General features: G+C 39.4%; 1 protein-coding gene across 14 annotated transcripts in view; it reads left to right on the top strand.

The window, feature by feature from the left end:
* Positions 1-22,474, top strand: part of NSD1 (nuclear receptor binding SET domain protein 1) — a 161,053-nt gene that overhangs the window by 62,235 nt on the left and 76,344 nt on the right. For 13 of the 14 annotated variants that reach the window (XM_003123667.6, XM_021084400.1, XM_021084408.1 and 10 more), the window contains 3 exons: positions 186-321; positions 12,836-13,008; positions 14,909-17,480. In XM_003123667.6, the coding sequence (XP_003123715.5) occupies positions 186-321; positions 12,836-13,008; positions 14,909-17,480 (2,881 nt within the window). The remainder of the gene's footprint in view (positions 1-185; positions 322-12,835; positions 13,009-14,908; positions 17,481-22,474) is intronic. The other variant, XM_021084409.1, reaches the window with a different exon arrangement.

The following is a 22,474-nucleotide window of genomic DNA, read 5'->3' as shown; positions in this document are numbered from 1 at the left end:
TAAAGGGCTGTGTTATAAACAGCTAAGACAAAATAATTTAGTTGTACTTCTTTTGTAATTGCTAAGCTGGAGTGTTTCATCCAGTATTCTTTAGGTAATGGTTTCTCGGAAGGCTAGTGGGAAGATGATGTGTTGTTTTAGAAAGTTTTAATTTTTATTGATGCCCATGTTTTGTCTGTCTAAAGTGTCAACCCAAGAAAAAGGCTACGCCATTGAAGTATGAAGTTGGAGATCTCATCTGGGCAAAATTCAAGAGACGTCCATGGTGGCCCTGCAGGATTTGTTCAGATCCATTGATTAATACACATTCAAAAATGAAAGGTAATACTTATAGGTGATAATACATGATAAAATACACTATGGAATTATAAACTTGCAGTTGCCTTTAGTAATAATTCTTTATTAACTTTGAACATTTTTGTGAATAATTGTTATTAACATTTTTTATCTTTTTGGATTTTTTTTAAAGGTTTTATTTTACTCTGTGACTTAAAAATTCTCAACTATTCTATCTGTAGATACCAGGAAAGTATTAGACTGATTATCTAATGTTTACATTATCCAGAATAACTTTTCAGTATATTTATATTTTTCTACATCAGTCTTCAGGTTTGTATCATTTTTTAAAAGTTTTAAAGCTGAAACAGTTATAAGGAATGCATATAAAAAATTAAAAATAAAAAACTAAAAGCAAAAAGAAAAGAAGGCTTATAAGTTATTTTAAATCTTTGGTGACTTATAGTTTGTTACTTATTTGGTTTTTCACTTTGAATTTTATGTTTATTTTTTCTGTTTATTTGTCTTAACATTAAAACATAGCAAAATGGGACTGAAACTTCATTTTGAGCTCCCTTTTTTCTAACTGTTTTAACTATCTTAGGTTTGTGATTTTATTGTAGTTTTTAATCTTTTTTTTTTTTTTTTTTTTTTTGTCTTTTTAGGACCGCACCTGTGGCACATGGAAGTTCCCAGGCTAGGAGTCAAATCAGAGCTGTAGCTTCCAGCCTACACTGCAGCCATAGCAACTCAGGATCTGAGCTGCATCTGTGATGTACACCATAGCTTACACCAATGTCAACCCACTGAGCGTGGCCAGGGACCAGACCCATGTCCTCATGGATACTAGTTGGGTTCATTACCGCTGAGCCATGATGGGAACTCCTGATTTTATTGTAGTTTTAATATATGTATTTTAGTTTTTGTATAGGTCATATATTCCTGAGACTCAGAAAATCAAATTATTCCCGCCTTTTCTTTGACCAGCCCCATTTACCTCTTTTCAAATAATTAATTAATTGAAACTTTTTTTTTAGGGCTGTACCCACGGCATGTGGAAGTTCCCAGGCTAGGGGTCGAATCCGAGCTGCCTCTGCAACCTATACAATAGCTCACGGCAACGCCAGATCCTTCCTTAATCCACTGAGCCACTAAGCAAGGATTGAACCCGAATCCTCATGGATACTTGTTGGGTTTGTAACCCGCTGAGCAGCAATGGGAACTCCAAGGGGGAGATTTTGAGGATTTTTTTTTTCCATTGTGCCCATGGCATGTGGAAGTCCTAGGTTGGGAATCCAATTTATACCACAGCAGTGACCTGATCCGCAGCAGTAACATTGCTGGATTCTTAACTGGCTGTGCCACAAGGGAACTCCTTTACCTCTCCTTTCAAAGAGTAATCAATTGTTATTATTGTTTCTTTATAGATAGGTTTTTTTTGTTTGTTTGTTTGTTTTTTGCTGCACCCTTGGCATGTCAGAGTTCTTGGGCCAGGAATCAAACCCTTGCCACAGCAGTGACCCTGGCTGCTGCAGTAGCAACACTGGATCCTTAACTTGTTGAGCCAGGGGAAGGTTTCCTAGACTTTCTTTATGTAAACCCAACTATATATTTTCATCTACCTACCCCTTTTGATTTTAACATAGGAGTTCCGGTCATGGTGGAAAGAAATCCAACTAGGAACCATGAAGTTGCGGGTTTGATCCCTGGCCTTGCTCAGTGGGTTAAGGAACTGTGGTGTAGGTCGCAGATGCAGCTCAGATCTGGCATTCTGTGGTTCTGGCGTAGGCCAACAGCTGTAGCTCTCATTAGACCCCTAGCTTGGGAACCTCCATATGCCATGGGTTCAGCCCTAAAAAGATAAAAAGACACCCCCCCACACAAAAAAAAAGGAACCATGATTTTAACATAAAAGTAGCATGCTTAGAGCATATTGTACAGTTTTTTCCATTTTTTCACTTGGAGAGTTTTCCACATTGGTGCATTGAAAATGTCCTGTTTTTTTTTTTTTTTTTCTTATTTTAATGGCTGCCTAGTTTTCCACTTGTTGAATATGGTATGCTTTATATAACCATTCTCCCGTTGCTGATGTTTAGGTTGTTTCTAATCTTATGTTTGAAAAGCTGTGTATACAAATACATATGTGTTTGTGTGCATACATAAAAGTGCTCTAAAGAATAACTGTTTCATGTATACATATCTGTCTGTAGGATAATTTTTTTTTTTTTTGTCTTTTTAGCTATTTCTTGGGCCGCTCCCGTGGCATATGGAGGTTCCCAGGCTAGGGGTCGAATCGGAGCTGTAGCCACCGGCCTACGCCAGAGCCACAGCAATGCGGGATCCGAGCCGCATCTACAGCCTACATCACAGCTCACGGCAACGCCGGATCGTTAACCCACTGAGCAAGGGCAGGGATCGAACCCGAAACCTCATGGTTCCTAGTCGGATTCGTTAACCACTGCGCCATGACGGGAACTCCTGTCTGTAGGATAATTAACCACAGTGGAATTCTGGATTTGATTTTATATTTTGAATATTAGAGTGCCCAAATAATTCTTTTTAAAAACTATAGTTTATTAAGTGTTCTATCAATTTCTGCTGTACAGCAAAGTCACCCAATCATATATGTATACATATATATACACACACACACACACACCTGAATAGATATATATTTTTATATACACACAAACACACACATACATATTCTTTTTCTCATATTATCTTCTATCTTGTTCTGTCACAAGCGATTGGATATAGTTTCCTGTGCAATATAGCAGGACCTCAGTGCTTATCCATTCTAAATATAATAGTTTGTATCTTAAGAACCTAAAGATCTATATAGCTCATTATTTAAAGAAAATCATATTTGACTTTGTGACTTGTTTGGACATTTAAATTCTACTAGTAAGAGAATTCTTTTAGTCCTCCCTCTCTACTTTTCTATGCCTGTGCGACTACTCGTTTCTTACTCATTACGGTGTTCTTTAGTTGGGTATATAACATTTATTATCAACACTTTAGTTGGGTATATAACATTTATTATCAACAAATAATAGGAGTTCCTGTCGTGGCGTAGTGGAAACGAATCCGACTAGGAACCATGAGGTTGCGGGTTCGATCCTTGGCCTCCCTCAGTTGGGGATCAGGCGTTGGTGTGGGCTGTGGTGTAGGTCACAGGTGCATCTCAGATCTGGCATTGCTGTGGCTCTGGCATAGGCCAGAGGTTACAGCTCCGATTGGACCCCTAGCCTGGGAACCTCAAAAGACAGACATAAAAAAACAAATAATAAGTGCATTCTATAGGTAGTGTGCTAGGTATTGGCATCCAGTAATTGGCAATACTTCATTTTTGCTTCCTCTGTGTATAATTAGAATCCAGTTAAAGAGACAAGGCACCAGCAGATAACCAGACAAATAGTGACTTGTCTGAGGATAAATATTCAAGGGTAAATATTGATGTACAATAGTGATTTAGTGGACTAAACACTAACCTGGACTTCTGGTGTGAGGGGTAGTCAGGGCTGGTTTTGTTAGTAAAATTACCTTTGATCTGAGACCTGAGAGAATGAGTAGGAGGAATTAACTAGGGAAAAAAGAAGATGGTTCCAAGCACAGAAAGTAGTACACATGCTGCACCCCAGAGAGGTCTGCAACCCATACAGTGATGGAAGGTGGTATAGTATGAGGCTGGAGAAAACTAGATATGGGCCACATCATTCAGGGTTTTGTAGATTTCATTTAAAATTTTGTATTTTTTCCTAGGAACAATAGGATACCATTAAAGGGCCATGAACAGAGGGAGGTGTGAGATCTGATCTGTGTGGGGTGTTTTTTTTTGTTTTTTGTTTTTTTGTCTTTTTTTGTCTTTTGTTGTTGTTGTTGTTGTTGTTGCTATTTCTTGGGCCGCTCCCGCGGCATATGGAGGTTCCCAGGCTAGGGGTTGAATCGGAGCTGTAGCCACCGGCCTACACCAGAGGCACAGCAACGCAGGATCCCAGCCGCGTCTGCAACCTACACCACAGCTCACGGCAACACCGGATCGTTAACCCACTGAGCAAGGGCAGGGACCGAACCCGCAACCTCATGGTTCCTAGTCGGATTCGTTAACCACTGCGCCACGACGGGAACTCCCCTGTTTGTTTTGTTTTGTTTTGCTGTTTGCTTTTTAGGGCCGCACGCAGGGCATATGGAAATTCCCAGGGCAGGGGTCAAATAGGAGCTACTCTTGCCAGCCTGCACCACAGCCACAGCAATTTGGGATCCGAACCTCGTCTGCGACCTACTGTGGATCACAGTTCACGGCAATGTCAGATCCCTGATCCACTGGGCGAGGCCAGGGAATGAACCCACTTCTTCATGGATGCTAGTCAGGTTGTTTCTCTGCACCACAATGGGAACTACCAGTTTTTTTGTTTGTTTGTTTGTTTTTAATGGCCTCACCTGCAGCATATGGAAGTACTAGGGCCAGGAATTGAATCAAAGGTGCGGATGTCATGGGAGCAGAAGTTGTGGCAATCCCAGATCCTTTAATCTACTGTGCTGGGCTGGGGATTGAACTCAACCTCTTCAGTGACCCAGGCTGCTGTGTTGAATTCTTAACCTACTGTGCCATGGAGGAACTCCTGATCAGTTTGTTAAAGTTCACTCTGAGTGCAGTGTGGAAAATGACTTGGGGGGTGGGCACAAATAAATCTGAGGAGGTAATTAAAAGGGTCATGGCAGTGATTGTGGTGAATAGGGAATAAAGAACTACTCTGTAGATAAAAATCTCTCTGATTTGGTAATGGATGGAAAATGGGGAATGAGGGAGATCGCAAGGCTCTGAGGTTTCTGTATCTGAGGATGGATCCCAAGTTTTTAGCTTCACCAGTGCATTAATAGTGTTGCCATTTACTGAGAGCACTGGAACATCTATAACTTGGAGGTGACATGTAGTTATTGTTATTAGTTGAAACCATGGATGAGATGGCCTTGGGACAAAATACACAGTCAGAAAAAAAAGTGGCTCTGAAGAAGCCAACAAACATTGTAAGTGTGTGTGGAGAGGACTAAGCCTGCAAAAGAAATGGGAACAAATCAGAGACGAAAGAGAAAAATCAGGAGAATTATGGTATTACTGACTAAAGTACTTTACAAATGAAGTATTTGTTAATTTGGTTGATGCCTAGAGATCAGATGGTGGTATTATTATGGCTGAAATTTGATTTGACATGTTTGAGGAAGTAAAGACAAAGGCAGAGATACTACTGGAGAGAGATACAAATTTCAGGATTTTTTTTTGCCATTTTGGGAGTGGGGGAGCACCCGAGGCATATGCAGGTTACCAGGCTAGGTGTCTAATTGGAGCTACCGTTGCCGGCCTACTCCACAACTGCTCCAGATCTGAGCCACATCTGTGAGCTATACCATAGCTCATGGCAACGCCGGATCTTTAACCCACTGAGCAAGGCCGGGAGTCAAACCTGAAACCTCATGGTTCCTAGTCAGATTTGTTTCTACTGCACCAGGATAGGAACTCCAGGTTTCAGAAGGATTTTTTTTTTTTTTTTTTTTTTTTGTCTTTTTGCTACTTCTTGGGCCACTCCCACAGCATATGGAGGTTCCCAAGCTAGGTGTCAGATTGGAGCTGTAGCCGCTGACCTACACCACAGCCACAGCAATGCTAGATCCGAGCCGCATCTGCAGCCTTTACCACAGCTCACGGCAACGCTGGATCCTTAACCCACTGAGCAAGGCCAGGGATCGAACCCGCAACCTCATGGTTCCTAGTCGGGTTCGTTAACCACTGCACCACGACAGGAACTCCTAGGAGGATTTTTTTTAAATGGGGATATTCATACAGTTGTGTGACAATTGAGTGACTGCAGACAGGCGAAATAAAGGATCTAAGATGGAAACATAACAGGAATTCTGAGAAGGGACGAGATAGATGGAATTCATATCACAATGAGGAACTGGCCTGGGAGGGGAAAAGCAGTATCTTTCAAGTGTTAGCATTAGGGGTGGATGAGGTGGCTGTGATTGGAGGCTTGGAGTGGTATCCTTAAGGATTACTGCCTGGCCTGCCACCCTCACCTCCAGCATCCTCCTGTCTTCCCTATCATGTTGTAATTTGCTTAAGAATTGAGCATGTGTATTATTCTGTTGGCACCATAAATAGCTTAACTGTGTAGTATCCTGTGCTTATTTTGACCTCATAACTTTTTCCCCCGTTTTTGTGTAAGTGCGTGTGTGCATGTGTGTGTTTGTGTGTGTGTATGTATGTATTTTGATGAGGGAGAGGGTTCCTAGTATTCTGTGTACTTATTAATGATTCATAGTAAAACTCTCCCAGTTTTTATTCTTCCACATGATCTGTTTAATCCACAATTTGTCATTTTCATCATCTTGAGGAAGAATCACCTAGAGCCTTTTCTGTTCCTTCAATCTATGTAAGTTACCTTCTGTGCCTGGAGAACAGCTGTTATCTTGGGGATTGCCTTTGATTTTCTTTTGTGTTGAATTTCACCTCTTCCTTGTTTTTAGTTTATTCATTTTAAATGTATAGTGTGTCCTTCAGTGGTTTCCTGAAAGGGAAGTATTGGAGGGTAAATTTTTTCAGGACTTGCATTATTTGAACATATCTTTTATTCTTTTCCCATACTTACTTCACAGTTTGGCTATAAAAAATACTAGGCTGAAAATCATTTTTGCTTGGAATTCTGAAGGCATTGCTTCATTGTCTTCTAGCATCTAGAGTTTCTGTTAAAATGAGATTATTTTGGAGTTCCCATTGTGGCTCCGTGGCTAACAAATCTGATTAGGAACCATGAGGTTGTGGGTTCGATCCCTGGCCTTGCTCAGTGGGTTAAGGATCCGGCGTTGCCGTGAGCTGTGCTGTAGGTTGCAGACGAGCCTTGGATCCCGTGTTGTGGCTCTGGCAAGTCCTCATGAATACTAATCAGGTTCATTAACCGCTGAGTCAAGGTGGGAACTCCGACTTTGTCTTCAATACCTTTTTTTTTTTTCCAGTTTTACATTTATGCCATTCTGCCTTTAATTTCCAAGAATTCCTTTTTGTTCCCTGCATCTTATTTCATGAGCACAGTATCTTTTGTATTTCAGGGAATATCAGTGATACAGTTTGAGATATTTTCTCCTTTATACATAGTCTGTTTGTTTCAGGTACCTTTTCATCTTTGCTTTTTGTATCTTTGTTCCTTATTTTCTTATGTTTGAGCTTCCCTCAAATCAGTGTTCAAGAATGAGGACTAAAGAGCATATGAGCAATTTCCTTGTAGGGTGACTTACCCCCTCCCAGTTCCTTGTCAGTACCTCCTCCATTTTTTTTCTTGGCTTGGTGAGACTCCTCAGAGAGCATACAGTCACTTGTCTCCTACCTAGAGAATAAGAATCTGGCTTCTCATGTTCTGGGAGCTCAGTCATTCAGTGGGGACGATGACTGAGTGGTTTGATTTTAGTATTCAGTTCACTCAAATCGGAGCTATATTTGCTGGCCTACGGCTACAGCCTACTAATATCTGGTAACTATTAATCTGATCTCTGTATGTGTGAGTGTTTTGGTGGGGGGGTGCTAGAGGAGGGTGGCCATCATAAGTGTAATAGTTTGTATCTACTAATCCCAAACTCCCAATCCATCCTACTCCCTCCTCTTCCCCCTTGGCAATGACAAGTCTGTTATCCATGTCTGTGAGTCTTTTCTGTTCTGTAGATAGGTTCATCTGTGCCATATTTTGGATTCCATTTATAAGGGATATCATATGGTATTTGTCCTCTTTCTGACTTTACTTGACTTAGTATGAGAATCTCTAGTTCCATCCATGTTGCTCCAAATGGCATTATTTTGTTCTTTATTATGGATGAGTAGTACTTCATTGTGTATAAGTACCACATCTTCATAATTCATTCATCTATCGATGGACCTTTAGGTTGTTTCCATGTTTTAGCTATTGTGAATAGTGCTGCAGTGAACATAGGGGCGCATGTATCTTTTTCATTGAAAGTTTGTCTGGATAGATGCCTAGGAGTGGTATTGCTGGATCATACGGTAGTTGGGTTTTTGTTTTTGTTTTGTCTTTTTAGGACCACAGCCACAGCATATGGAAGTTACCAGACTAGGGGTCAAATCGGAGCTATATTTGCTGGCCTACGCTACAGCCACAGCTACAGCAACACCAGATCTGAGCCTCATCTGTGATGTACACCTGAACTCACAGCAATGCTGGATCCTTAAACCACTGTGCAAGGTCAGGGATCAAACCCGAGTCCTCATGGATACTAGTCAGGTTCCTTACTACTGAGCCATGATGGGAACTACCTTTTGTTCTCTGAAATACCTCCATACTGTAAGTATCTTTCCAAAGTAGTGTTTTTGCCATTCTGACAGGTGTGAAGTGGTACCTCATAGTAGTTTTTATTTGCATTTCTCTAATAATCAGTGATGTTGAGCATTTTTTCATGTGTCTGTTGGCTATCTGTATATCTTTGGAGAAATGTCTATTTAGGTCTTTTGCCCTTTTTTCTATTGGGTTGTTGGCTTTTTTGCTGTTGCGTTGTATAAGTTGTTTGTATATGTTAGAGATTAAGCCCTTGTCAGTTGCATCATTTGAAAGTTTTTTGTCTCATTTTGTAAGTGGTCTTTTTGTTTTGCATTCACATTTTTAAGCAGTTATTACCACTGTTCATTTCCAGAACTGTTTCATAGTTTTGAACTGAAACTGTACCCATTTAACAGTAATCTTCAGTCCCTGGTAAACACTATTGTAATTTCTCTATGAATTTGAATATTCTGGGTACTTGGTGTAAGTGGTATCATATAGTCTCTGTCCATCTTTGGCTTGTTTCACCTAGCATAATATCTTTAAGGTTCTTCTCTTTTGTATTATACATATCATTCATTTTTAAGGGTCACATTCCATTAGGGGGTGTGTGTGTATATCAAGTTTTGTTCATCCATTCATTCTTCAATGGACATTTGGTTTTGTTTCCATGTTTTGGGTTATTGTGAATAATGTTGCTGTGAAGGTTAGTGCTTAGGTGTCTTTTCTGTTTGACTTTTTGTTATGTATCTAAGTCCTTTCTCACCACCCTTTATTCTTTTTTGGCCACCCTGCAGCATATGGGGTTTCCAGGTCAGGGATCAGTTCCCAGCCAGTTGCAACCTATGTCACAGTTGCAGATTCTTAACCTACTATGCTGAGCTGGGGATTGAACGTGCCTCCCAGTGTACTCCAGAGATGCTACTGAGCCCATTGTGCTACAGTGGGAACTCCATATCTAGTGTTTTTGGTTTGTTTTTTTAATGGTTGCACCTGTGGCATTCAGAAGTTCCTGGACCAGGGATTAAATTAAGTCCAAGCTGTAGATGTGGCAACACCGGTTCCATTAACTGTGTGTACTGGGATGGGGATTGAGGGGATCCAAGCTGCCGCAGTTGGATTCTTTTTTTTTTTTTTTTTTGTCTTTTTGCTATTTCTTGGGCCGCTCCTGCAGCATATGGAGGTTCCCAGGCTAGGGGTCGATTCGGAGCTGTAGCCACCGGCCTACGCCAGAGCCACAGCAACGCGGGATCCGAGCCGCGTCTGCAACCTACACCACAGCTCACAGCAATGCCAGATCATTAACCCACTGAGCAAGCGCAGGGACCGAACCCACAACCTCATGATTCCTAGTCAGATTTGTTAACCATTGCGCCACGACGGGAACTCCTGCAGTTTGATTCTTTTTTTTTTTTTTTTTTTTTTTTTTGTCTTTTTGCCATTTCTTGGGCAGCTCCTGCGGCATATGGAGGTTCCCAGGCTAAGGGTCCAATCGGAGCTGTAGCTGCCGGCCTACACCAGAGCCACAGCAACATGGGATCTGAGCCGTGTCCACAGCTCACGGCAACGCCGGATCGTTAACCCACTGAGAAAGGGCAGCGATGGAACCCGCAACTTCATGGTTCCTAGTCGGATTCGTTAACCACTGCGCCACGACGGGAACTCCTGCAGTTTGATTCTTAACCTCACAACACCACAGTGGAAACTCTTCAGATTTTATTCTTTTAATTCCCATTGCTCTACTACCTTCGTTTAAGTTCTAGTCGTCTTTGAGCATACACTATTTTGGTTATCTCTGGTCCCCTGAGTTTCCTCTCATATTCAGAAGTCAAGGAGATTTTATCTTTCTGAGATGCAAAACTGATCTCATGGTTCCTCACATTAAATGAGGTTCTTTACGAATAGGATAATAATGGTCAGGCTGTTAACATGGCATCCAAGCTCTTTTACGTCTGACAGTTGCTTACCCTGCTTAGAGTCCCTCTTCTTCCACTTTATGATTTAGTGTTCTAAGCTACTAGAAATAGTTGTTTCATTTGTTTTATTCATTTATGTCCTGAGGATTCTGGGCATTCATACTGGAATTCTCTGCTCTACAAACTATTTACGTTTAAAATTTTTTTCTGGTGTCCCATTTGTCCTCCAATGAATGATCTCCACTTTTTAAAAAGTGAATGTTCATGTTACTGCAATTATCATGCTGTTTTACCGTAATCTATTCATATTGTGTATCTCTTACCTACCAGGCAGTGAGATATTTTCAGTCTTCTTTATAGTGCTGACACATCATAAATGTTCAGTCTTTGTTAGTTGAATTTACTTATTTATGAGAGAATGATTTACTTTTCAAATGTGTGTGTGTATGTTTAGCCACATCCTTGGCATGTCGTAGTTCCTGGGCCCGGATTGAACCCACGCCATAGCAGCGACCGGAGCCGGATCCTTAACCGCCTGAGTCACTAGAGAACTCCTATAAGTGATTTTTTTTCTTTTTTGACTTTTTAGGTCCACATACTCGGCATATGGAAGTTCCCAGTGTGGGGGTGAAATCTGAGCTACAGTCATAGGCCTATGCCACAGCCACAGCCACATCAAATCTGAGCCATGTCTATGACCTATACCATAGCTAACAGCAATGCTGTATCCTTAACCCACTGAGCAAGGCCAGGGATCAAACCCACATCTTCATGGATACTAGTCATTTCTGCTTTGCCATGATGGGAACTCCCGTATAAGTGGTTTCTTTTTCTTTTTTTTTTTTTTTTTTTTTTTTTTTTGCTATTTCTTTGGGCCGCTCCTGCGGCATATGGAGGTTCCCAGGCTAGGGGTCGAATCGGAGCTGTAGCCACCGACCTACGCCAGAGCTACAGCAACACGGGATCGGAGCCACGTCTGCAACCTACACCACAGCTCACGGCAACACCACATTGTTAACCCACTGAGCAAGGGCAGGAACCCGCAACCTCATGGTTCCTAGTTGGATTCGTTAACCACTGCGCCATGACGGGAACTCCTATAAGTGGTTTCTAATGAAGCATTTATTTTAGTAGGTAGAGACTAAGGAGTTCAGTTTTTTCATAGAAGTTATTTTTAAAATGTACAATGAATTTAATTCACACCAATTCCGTGTGAATTAGTGAATTTTTATATAAGATGATTTCCTTTTCTAAAAAGAGACAATAATAATTACACCTTGTGTAGCCTTGACTATTACTTCTTTTGTAACAGAAGATGCATATACTAGTTAAATTTGATTATAATTTTTTCCTGAGTGAGGTTTGTATTTGGTTTTCATTTTTGGTAATTTGTATGCCTAGAACTTTGGATAAGCAAGAAACTACAGAGTAGGAGTTCTCTTGTGATGCATTGGGTTAACGATTCTGTGTTGTCACTGTAGGAGCTTATGCTGCTTGGTGTTTGATCCCTGGCCCAGGAGTTAATCCATGCTGTAGGCATGGCCAAAAAATAAAAAAGAAAGAAACTGAAATAACTGGATTTCTTTTGCTGTTGAGATTTTATTTTTCTTCTTTTCTTCATTTCTATGTTTTGAAATATCAAGTTCCACTTTCCCTGTAAAGCCCATGTTTCACTATGAATTTGCCCTCTCTGCAGTTATTGGGCTTAGAGATTACTGTGTCTATAAAATGGGGATCATACTACTTACTTTTTAGAGTTGGTTGTTGTGAAGAATACATGCAAAGCACCTAGTGTAGTGCCTTACCCAAAGTAACTGTGTCATAAAGGTTAGCACATCATACATGGTATGGTGTTGAAACATTTCTTCGTCCTTATATTTTCTCTTATATTTTAAGAGTTGGTGGTTGGTTCTTGTTGATTATTACATTTGTGGTGCTGCAGCTTATTATCTGCCCTTTGTAATTTCTGGAAATGGTAGTATAAAACTTTATAGATTGATGGTAAAAGGAACTTGGTTGTTACTAGGAATTTGTTATGTGATTAGCTAATCAACCTCTAACTAGCTTGGAATATATGGCATGTCAGTGTACCAAACCATTGAATTCTTTCATTAAACATTTAACATTTTCTTGTTTCATGACTTAAATTTAAAATTTACTTCTTGTCTGACCTATATCAAAGTTTCTTCTGTAGATTTTTTTAGCTTGTTGATTTTTTATTTTTTGAGTGAAAGAAGTTTCTTTGGCAACAGTGATGTGGGTATTCTCTTGATAAATAGCCGTCTTTTAAAATTAATGACTGTGGTTTTTATATTTATTTAGTTTCTAACAGGAGGCCCTATCGACAGTACTATGTGGAGGCTTTTGGAGACCCTTCTGAGAGAGCCTGGGTGGCTGGAAAAGCAATTGTCATGTTCGAAGGCAGACATCAATTTGAAGAGCTACCTGTCCTTAGAAGAAGAGGGAAGCAGAAAGAAAAAGGATATAGGCATAAGGTATTTTTTTTTTTTTTTAAAGCCTCTCAAATTATCTTCTCCTAGGAGTAGTCAGGGAGGGAGGGAATGGAGATCAGTGGGTTCAAGCGAAGGAACCTATTACATTCTATGTTAATAGGATGTTGTAGAGAAAATTGACAGAAAGCATGGTTTTTTGGAGGGATGAGATGGAGCCTTCCAAATATTTATACTAAAATTTTTGAGAAATGATTTCAGTTAACTTTTGCTATGTCCTTTAGATATTATATACAAGATGCATGACTAGTCATCTTTGGGTACATCTGATATAAAAAGAAAATGATTATCAAAATGAAATGTTCTACTTTTCACTCTCTGGACTAATTTCTCTTAAAAATGAGAAAGATCAGGAAAAAAAAAGACCAGGCTTTAAACATTTTTGTTTTGTTGTTTCAGTTTTTGTGTGTGGTTGTTATTTGTTAATGCTTAAGATTGCATTTTCAAACCTGGCTGTTTTTATTTTTGTTTCGTTTGTTGAATGTTGTGTTAAAGTTGGCTTTGTAAAATTTTGGCTGATTTCTTTTGATATTCTAGTCAATTCTAGAAGAGGATACAGTTCCTCTTCGATTGATGTTTCATACTTCTCTGTGTATAAATACTTTTAGGCTATTTTATAAAAATCACAAGTAGAATAATTTAGAGTCAGTGTACAGTCCTTATTTTCAATTTGAGTTTCTTCATTTCTAAAGCTAATGTGATAATATGTACCTTGTAGCATTCTTGTGAGGATTATAAATAAATATTTTATATGTTATAACGTTGATGCTCTGAAACATCTAATATGGGCTGTTGTTGGGATGAAGGAGGCTAACTGTATCCTTTCTAATACTTTGCGTAGTTGGTGGTGGGGTGGTTTCAGAGTTTTTGTGTCAAGCCTTTAATTATGTAGATTGACCAGCCCCCTTTTCAGAGGTGTTCCTTGGGCTTTCATATTCTAGAACATTGATGTAGTAGGGTTATAGTCAGAGAATTAATGTGTGTGTGTATGTGTAAAATGAGCCAGGTGATCAATTTGTTGTGTCATAAGACAAGGCTACCAACCTAGCGACCCAAATTTTTACAGGCTCAGCAGAACATCCCTTTCACAAGTATTAAAGTATTTGTGGACATTAACTGATAGTTAGAACCTTGATGAACATCTGTTTTATGAAGCCAGGGATGGAAATAAGAATCTTGAAATTAGGTATATTTCTCAGAGCCTCTGTGTGGAATCAAGAAAAGAGTATATGTAATTTGTTATATATCTAGGGTCTAATGATGTGCCTGGATTACATGATTGAGCCAGAAGGCTGCTTGGTTATAATCTAGATTATCACATGTATAGAAGAATCTTGATTAGCCAAGGCCCTGGTGCTAACCAGAGCTTCAAATTTCAGGTCTTCTAGAGTACGTCTGACCTAGTCGTTTCTCCAGTCCTAGTTTTTCCACATTCATCTTCTTTAGTCTTTTGCTTTCTCCTTTATGTAGTTGAGGAAGTGGTTGGCCTTCATAAGTCAGGAAGGAAATCTTTATTCTAAGGTGTGGAGGGGTATGTAAGAGTGGTCTGGTTATTCTTTGAACTAGAAATATAATGTTGATTGGTAATATAATGTTGTAGTCTAATTTATGGTCAACTCTTTTGTGCTTTAATGATAAGGAGAATGGAGGGTTTATGGAATTGACCTTTTTCCAGTGATAGATTTTAGTGGTAGAAGTAGTGTTGAGGAATCCCCATTAGCTAAGCTCTGGGTTAGCTATGGGTGTTAACCATCTGACAGTCCCTTAAAAGGGCCTCAGAGAAATACGAGGCTTGAAAAAGTTTCTGATTTGTGAGGTTTTCACTGATTATCTCCTTGTTTCCCCTTCAATTTCTTAGATAAGTGATAATCTTTTTCTTTTTAAGGTTCCTCAGAAAATTTTGAGTAAATGGGAAGCCAGTGTTGGTCTTGCTGAGCAGTATGATGTTCCCAAAGAGTCGAAGAACCGAAAATGTATCACCAGTTCAATCAAGTTGGACAGTGAGGAGGATATGCCATTTGAGGATTGTACAAATGATCCTGAGTCAGAACATGATCTGTTGCTTAATGGGTGCTTGAAATCTCTGGCTTTTGACTCTGAACATTCTGCAGATGAAAAGGAAAAGCCTTGTGTTAAATCTCGAGCCAGAAAGAGTTCTGATAATCCAAAAAGGACTAGTGTGAAAAAGGGCCACATGCAATTTGAAGCACATAAGGAAGAACGGAGGGGAAAGATTCCAGAGAACCTTGGCCTAAACTTTATTTCTGGGGATGTATCTGATAAGCAAGCCTCTAATGAACTTTCCCGGATAGCAAATAGCCTCACAGGGTCCAGTACTGCCCCAGGAAGTTTCCTATTTTCTTCTTGTGCAAAAAACACTGCAAAGAAAGAATTTGAGACTTCAAATTGTGACTCTTTACTGGGTTTGTCTGAGGGTGCCTTGATCTCTAAACGTTCTGGGGAGAAGAAGAAACTTCAGCAAAGTCTGGTATGTAGTTCAAAAGTGCAGCTCTGCTATATTGGAGCAGGTGATGAAGAAAAACGAAGTGATTCCATTAGTATCTGTACCACTTCTGATGATGGAAGCAGTGATCTGGATCCCATAGATCATAGTTCAGAGTCTGATAACAGTGTCCTTGAAATTACAGATACTTTTGATAGAACAGAGAACATGTTACCTGTGCAGAAAAATGAAAAGGTAAAGTATTCTAGGTATCCTGCCACAAACACTAAGGTAAAAGCAAAGCAGAAGACCCTCATTACTAACTCCCATACAGACCATTTAACAGATTGTACCAAGATAGCAGAACCTGGAACTGAGACGTCTCAGGTTAATATCGCTGATCTTAAAGTGTCAACTCTTGTCCGAAAACCCCAATCAGATTTTAGAAATGATGGTCTTTCTCCAAAATTCAACACACCGTCAAGCATTTCGGGTGATAACTCACTAATAAAAGGTGGGGCTACAAATCAAGCTCTCTTACATTCAAAAAGCAAACAGCCCAAGATCCGTAGTATCAAGTGCAAACATAAAGAAAACCCAGTTGTAGGAGAACCTCCAGTTGCAAATGAGGACTGCAGTTTGAAATGCTGCTCTTCTGATACCAAAGGCTCTCCTTTGGCCAGCATTTCCAAAAGTGGGAAAATGGATGGGCTAAAACTACTGAGCAACATGCATGAGAAGACCAGGGATTCTAATGACATAGAAACAGCAGTGGTGAAACATGTTCTATCAGAGTTGAAAGAACTCTCTTATAGATCCTTAAGTGAAGATGTCAGTGACTCTGGAACATCAAAGCCATCAAAACCATTACTTTTTTCTTCTGCCTCTGGTCAGAATCATATGCCTATTGAACCGGACTACAAATTCAGTACGTTGCTAATGATGTTGAAAGATATGCATGATAGTAAGACCAAGGAACAACGATTAATGACTGCTCAAAACTTGGTCTCTTATCGAAGTCCTGGTCTGGGGGACTGTTCTACCAGTAGTCCTGTGGGGGCTTCTAAAGTCTTGGTTTCAGGAGGCTCCACTTACAATTCAGAAAAAAATGGAGATAGCACTCAGGATCCGGTCCGTCCTAGCCCTACAGGGGGTGACTCTACACTGTCTGGGGAGCTATCTGGCTCCCCACCTGGCTTAGTGTCTGGTAAGAGAGACCTCCCTGCTTCTGGCAAAAGTCGTTCAAACTGTGTTACTAGGCGCAACTGTGGGCGATCAAAGCCATCCAAATTACGAGATGGTTTTTCAGCACAGGTGGGAAGGAACACAGTGAACCGTAAAGCCTTAAAGACAGAGCGCAAAAGAAAACTGAACCGGCTTCCAGCTGTGACTCTTGAGGCTGCACTGCAGAGAGAGAGAGAGAGTAGAGGTTCAGAGAATGGCTCCTCCAGAGGTGAGGCAGAAAGCCCTGGTAAAGAAGAACCCCTTCCATTAAAGGGCCATTTAACAAGTGAAGATGGTGCCCATTTTTCCAGTGTTAGTTTTGATAATAAAGTCAACCATTCTGACCCTGGTAAAATTCCTGAAAAAGGCCCCTCTTTTGAAAACGTAAAAGGCCCAGAGCTAGACTCTGAAATGAACAGTGAGAATGACGAACTCAATTGTGTAAATCAAGCGGTGCCTAAAAAGCGGTGGCAACGTTTAAACCAAAGGCGAATCAAACCTCGTAAGCGCACTAACAGATTTAGGGAGAAAGAAAACTCTGAGGGTGCCTTTGGGGTCTTGCTTCCTGCTGACCCTGTAAAGAAGGGAGATGCTCTCCCAGATCAGAGACCTCCTCCTCCTCCAGCAAACATACTAGAGGATGCCCTGACAGATCCAAGTCATGCTGACTGCTTAGATTCAGCTGAGCCAAGGTTGAATGTTTGTGATAAATCCAGTGCCAGCATTGAAGAGATGGAAAAGGAGCCAGGAATACCCAGTTTGACTCCTCAGCCTGAGCTCCCAGAACCAGGTAAGGACTCCTGATGGTGAAAGAAAGGGATTAGAAGAAGTGATGACAATGATGCTCTTCTGAAGTTTGTCTGTTTTCATGAAAGACCTAAGTAAGTGTAAATCAGGAGGGAATGATTATCATTTGAAGTGAAGAAAGGGCTTTATGTAGGAGGGTATGAATTTTGAAGACCAGGCTTCCATATATTTTTAGAAATTATACTTTATCAAGAAACTCTTTTCTTTTTTCTTTTGCTTTAGTAAGTCTCAAGAAGATTTTGCTCCTGCTCTCCATTTCTTACCTTTTAAATCTGTGAACTTTTGGGGACTTAATTTGGTATTGTTGGTATTTGAAATGCTGTGAGACTAAGATGTAAATCTAGTTGTTAGTTTACAGAGAGCAAGTAGATTTTATTGAATGTTAAGCTCTCTTGGACCACAACTTAAGGAAGATCCACCTATTATGTAGACAAAGGGGACATGTGCTTTTGAAAAACTGAAAATGTTCTGTAGTAATTATTTAAAAGCCTTAGATGTCTTGCATCACTTCTGGAGTGAGCTTTGAGAATAAATTTTTAAAAATCTGAAGTACCAGTGTATCCTACCTTAGCGGCAGGAGGAAAACAGTGGAATCTTTCCAGATTCTAAGTATTATACAATACTGTTATTGAGGATAAAACTGACTTTCCTTGAACGAAAGATTTTTTTAATGTTGTTCACCACAGGAGATTCTGTTTTCTAACAGCTTTACTGAAACATAGTTTACATAGCATAAAATTTACCTTTTGAAAGGTACATATACTTCAGTGGATTTTCATATACCTAGAGAATTGTGCAAACATAAACATGATTAATTGTGGAATGTTTGCATCACACCGGGGGAAAACCTTGTACCCTTTGTCAGGCTCATTTCATTTCTCTCCAGTCTATAGATTTGCCTTTTCTGTACATTTCATATAAATGGAATCATATAATATATGGCCTTTTGTTTTTTTTTTACTTAGCAAGTATCAACACTTTGTTTTTATTGTGATTAAAAAAAACATGAATTTATCCTCTGAACAAGTTTATACATTACAGTATCAACTATATGCACATTGTCGTACACCATTTATTGAGAGGCTGTCCTTTCCCACTGTATAGTCTTAGCACCCTTGTCAAAGATAATTTGACCCATCCAAGTAAGGATAAATCTGTTTTGTTCCATTGATGTATGTATTTGTTTTTATGGTGATACCATATTGTTTTGATTTCTATAGCTTTGTAATGTTTTGAAAATGGATTGAGTGAGGCCGCTTTGTACTTTTTTTGTTTTTTTGTTTTGTCTTTTTAGGGCCGCACTCATGGCATATGGAGGTTCCCAGGCTAGGAATCAAATTGGAGCTGTAGCCACTGGCCTATGCCACAGCAACATGGGATTCAGGCTGCGTCTGCGACCTATACCACAGCTCATGGCAACACTGGTTCCTTAACTCACAGATTGAGGCCAAAGATCAAACCTGCATCCTAATGGATACTTGTCAGATTCGTTTCTGCTGAGCCATGATGGGAACTCCTGTCTTTGTTCTTTGTCAAGATTGTTTTGACTATTCCTGGTCCTTTGAGATGTCATGTGAATTTTAGGATTTTTTTTTTTTTTAATTTCTTCAAAAAATTGGGATTTTTTGATTAGAGCAGTGAATCTGAAGATCACTTTCGGATAGTATAGACATTTTGTTGATATTTAGTTCTTGAATCCATGAACACAGGATATCTTTCCATTTATTTATATCTTTAATTTCTTCCAGCAGTGTTTTATAGTTTCAATACCCAACTCTTTCACATACTTGGTTGAATTTATTTCTGAGTGTTTTTTTTTATGCTATTGTGAGTGGGATTGTTTTCTTAATTTCCTTTTTGTTCATTATTAGTGTGTAGAAACAGCTGATTTTTTGTTTCTTTTTCTTTTTCTTGTTTTATTAATTTTTTTCCACTGTACAGCATGGGGACCAAGTTCCTCTTACCTGTATACATTTTTCCCCCACCTTTTGTTCTGTTGCAGTATAAATATCAAGACATAGTTCTCAATGCTACTCAGCAGGATCTCCTTGTAAATCCATTCCAAGTTGTATCCAATAACCCCAAGCTCCCGATCCTTCCCACTTCCTCCCTCTCCCCCCCGGGCAGCCACAAGTCTATTCTCCAAGTCTATGATTTTCTTTTCTGTGGAAACGTTCATTTGTGCTATATATTAGATTCCAGTTATAAGTAATATCATATGGTATTTGTCTTTCTTGTTTCACTCAGTATGAGAGTCTTTAGTTCCATCCATGTTGCTGCAAATGGCATTATGTTGTTCTTTTTTATAGTTGCGGGATTTTCATATGTGACTTTTATTTTAGCTAATTTCCTTCTATTCGTAGTTTGTTGATTTTTGTGTTTTTTGTTTTTTGTTTTTTGTTTTTTGGTCTTTTGTCCTTTTAGGGCCGCATCTGTGGCATATGGAAGTTCCCAGGCTAGGGGTCTAATCAGAGCTGTTGCGGACAGCCTTCGCCACAGCCATAGCAACCCCAGATCCAAGCCGTGTCTGCGACCTACACCACAGCTCACGGCAACGCCGAATCCTTAACCCACTGAGCCAGGCCATGGATCGAACCCGCAACCTCCTGGTTCCTATTTGGATTTGTTAACCACTGAGCCATGACGGAACTCCCTTGTTTTGTTTTGTTTGGTGTCTTTTGGCTTCACCCTTGGCCTTTGTTACTTCCTAGGCCATAACTGAACCCAAGCCACAGCAGTGATAATGTTGGATCTTTAACCTGCTGCACCATAAGAGAACTTCCTATGAGTGTTTTTTATTATTATTATTTTAGTTTTATATTTAATGTTTTGGCCACACCCATGGCATATGGAAGTTCCTGGGCCAGGGATTGAACTTGAGCTGCCACAGAGACAACACCAGGTGCCTAAGCCACTGTGCCACATCAGGAATTCCTGTTTTTGTTTTTTATTTAAGAGTTTTTTTGCCTGCACTCTGCGGTGGCTTGGTGTAGGATCTCAGTTCCCAGATCAAGATTGAACACATTCAGAGGTGAAAGTGCTAAGTCCTAACCATTAAACCACTAGTTTTCAACAGGAAACTCCCTTTTGAGTGTGTTTATCAGGAAATATTGTTGAATTTTGTCAAACCCTTTCTTCATCACCTGAGATGATCATGTTCTTTTCTTTTCTTTCTTTCTTTATTTTTTTTAAAGGGCTTCACTTGTGGCTGTGGAAGTTCTTAGGCTAGGTTGGGGTCCAGTCAGAGTCGCAGCTGCACAGCCATAGCAACTCAGGATCCAAGCTGCATCTGAGACCTACACCACAGCTCAATGCAATACTCAATCCTTAACCCACTGAGCAAGGCCAGGGATCGAACCTGCATTCTCATGGATTCTAGTCAGGTTCTTTTTACTGCTGAGCCACAACAGGAAGTCCAGATCGGGTGATCTTCTTTCTTCCTTTTTTTTTTTTCCCAACCTTATCTGTGACATGCAGAAATTCCCGGACCAGGGATTGAACCCTAGCCACAGTAGTGACAATGCCAGATCCTTAACCTGCTAAGCCACTGGGGAATTCTGTTCCTTCAATCTTTTAATGTGTTATATTTATTGAAATTTTTGTTGTTGTTGTTATGTTGAACCACCTCAGGGATAAGTCCCACTTGGTCATGGCATGTAGTTCTTTTATGTGGTGCTGTTGGAATTCAGCTTGCTAATTTGTTGAGAATTTTTGCAGTAGTTTCATGAGTGATACTGTTGTGGGGTTTTTTTTTGTTTTGTTTTGTTTTGTTTTTTCTTCCTTAATGTGTGTTGTCTGGCTTTGGTATCAGAGAAATGGTCACTCTCACCTCCTTCAGTTTTTTGGAAGACTTTGAGAAGTTTTGGCATTAATTCTGATCCTGTAATTTTCTTTCTTGGGAAGTTTTTTTTTTTTTTTTGGTTACTGATTTAATCTCCTTACTACTTCAGGTTTTCTGTTTTTTTGTTGTTGTTGTTGTTTGTTTGTTTGTTTGTTTGTTTTTTGTGCTTGAGTCTGGGTAGATTGTATGTTTCCAGAAATTTATCCAGTTCTTCTAGGTTACCCAGCTTGTTGGCACATAATCATAATAGTCTCTTAAGATTCTCTTTGTTTCTGTAGCTTCAGTTAACTGTCTGCTCTAATTTCTAGTTTTAGTTATATGTGCCTTCTCTCCCTTCATCTAGCTATGGGCTTGTCAATTTTGTTCATCTTAAACTCAGTTTTGTTGATTATTTTTATTTTTTTATTTTTAAAAATTGTTTTATTTCTGTTCTAATAATTATTACTTCCTTTCTTTTGCTGACTTAGTGTTTAGTTTGTTCTTTTTCTTATTCTTTGAGTGTAATGTTAAGCTGTTGATTTGAGATCTTTTTTTCTTTATATATGTGCTTCCTGCTCTAAACTTATCTCTTAGTACTTCTTTTGCTGCATTCCCTAAGTTTTGGTATATTTTGTTGTTTCCATTTGTCTTAGAATATGTTCTCGTTTGGAGAGATTTCCTCTCTGACCCATTGGTTGTTCAAGAGTGTTAGTTTTCACATATTTGTGAATTTTAGATTTTCCTATTGCTATTTATTTCTAATTTCATTCCATTGTGACTAGAGGATATTTGGTATGATTTCAGTATTTTCAAATTTGTTAAGACTTGTTTTGTGGTCTAGTATGTGATATATATCCTGGAAACTATTCCCTGTGTGCTTGAGAAGAATGTGTATTTTGCTGCTAAAGTTGAGTGTTAATATATATTTTTCTGTTAGGTCAGGAGGGCTATAGTGATGTTCAAGTTCTGTTTTCATATTGAACTTTTTCTGGTCTCTTCATTATTAAAAGCTGAATAATAAACTCTACTATTACTATTTTACTGTCTGTTTCTAATGTCAGTTCTGTCAGTGTCTGCACTATATATTTGGATACTTTAATGTTACATACATGTTTATTTTTTATTTATGATTATTTTCTAAAATGTGTTTATAAATA

This window comes from Sus scrofa, chromosome 2 (genome assembly GCF_000003025.6).
Source record: "Sus scrofa isolate TJ Tabasco breed Duroc chromosome 2, Sscrofa11.1, whole genome shotgun sequence".
Lineage (NCBI taxonomy): Eukaryota > Metazoa > Chordata > Mammalia > Artiodactyla > Suidae > Sus > Sus scrofa.
This window is presented reverse-complemented; position numbering and strand designations above follow the sequence as displayed.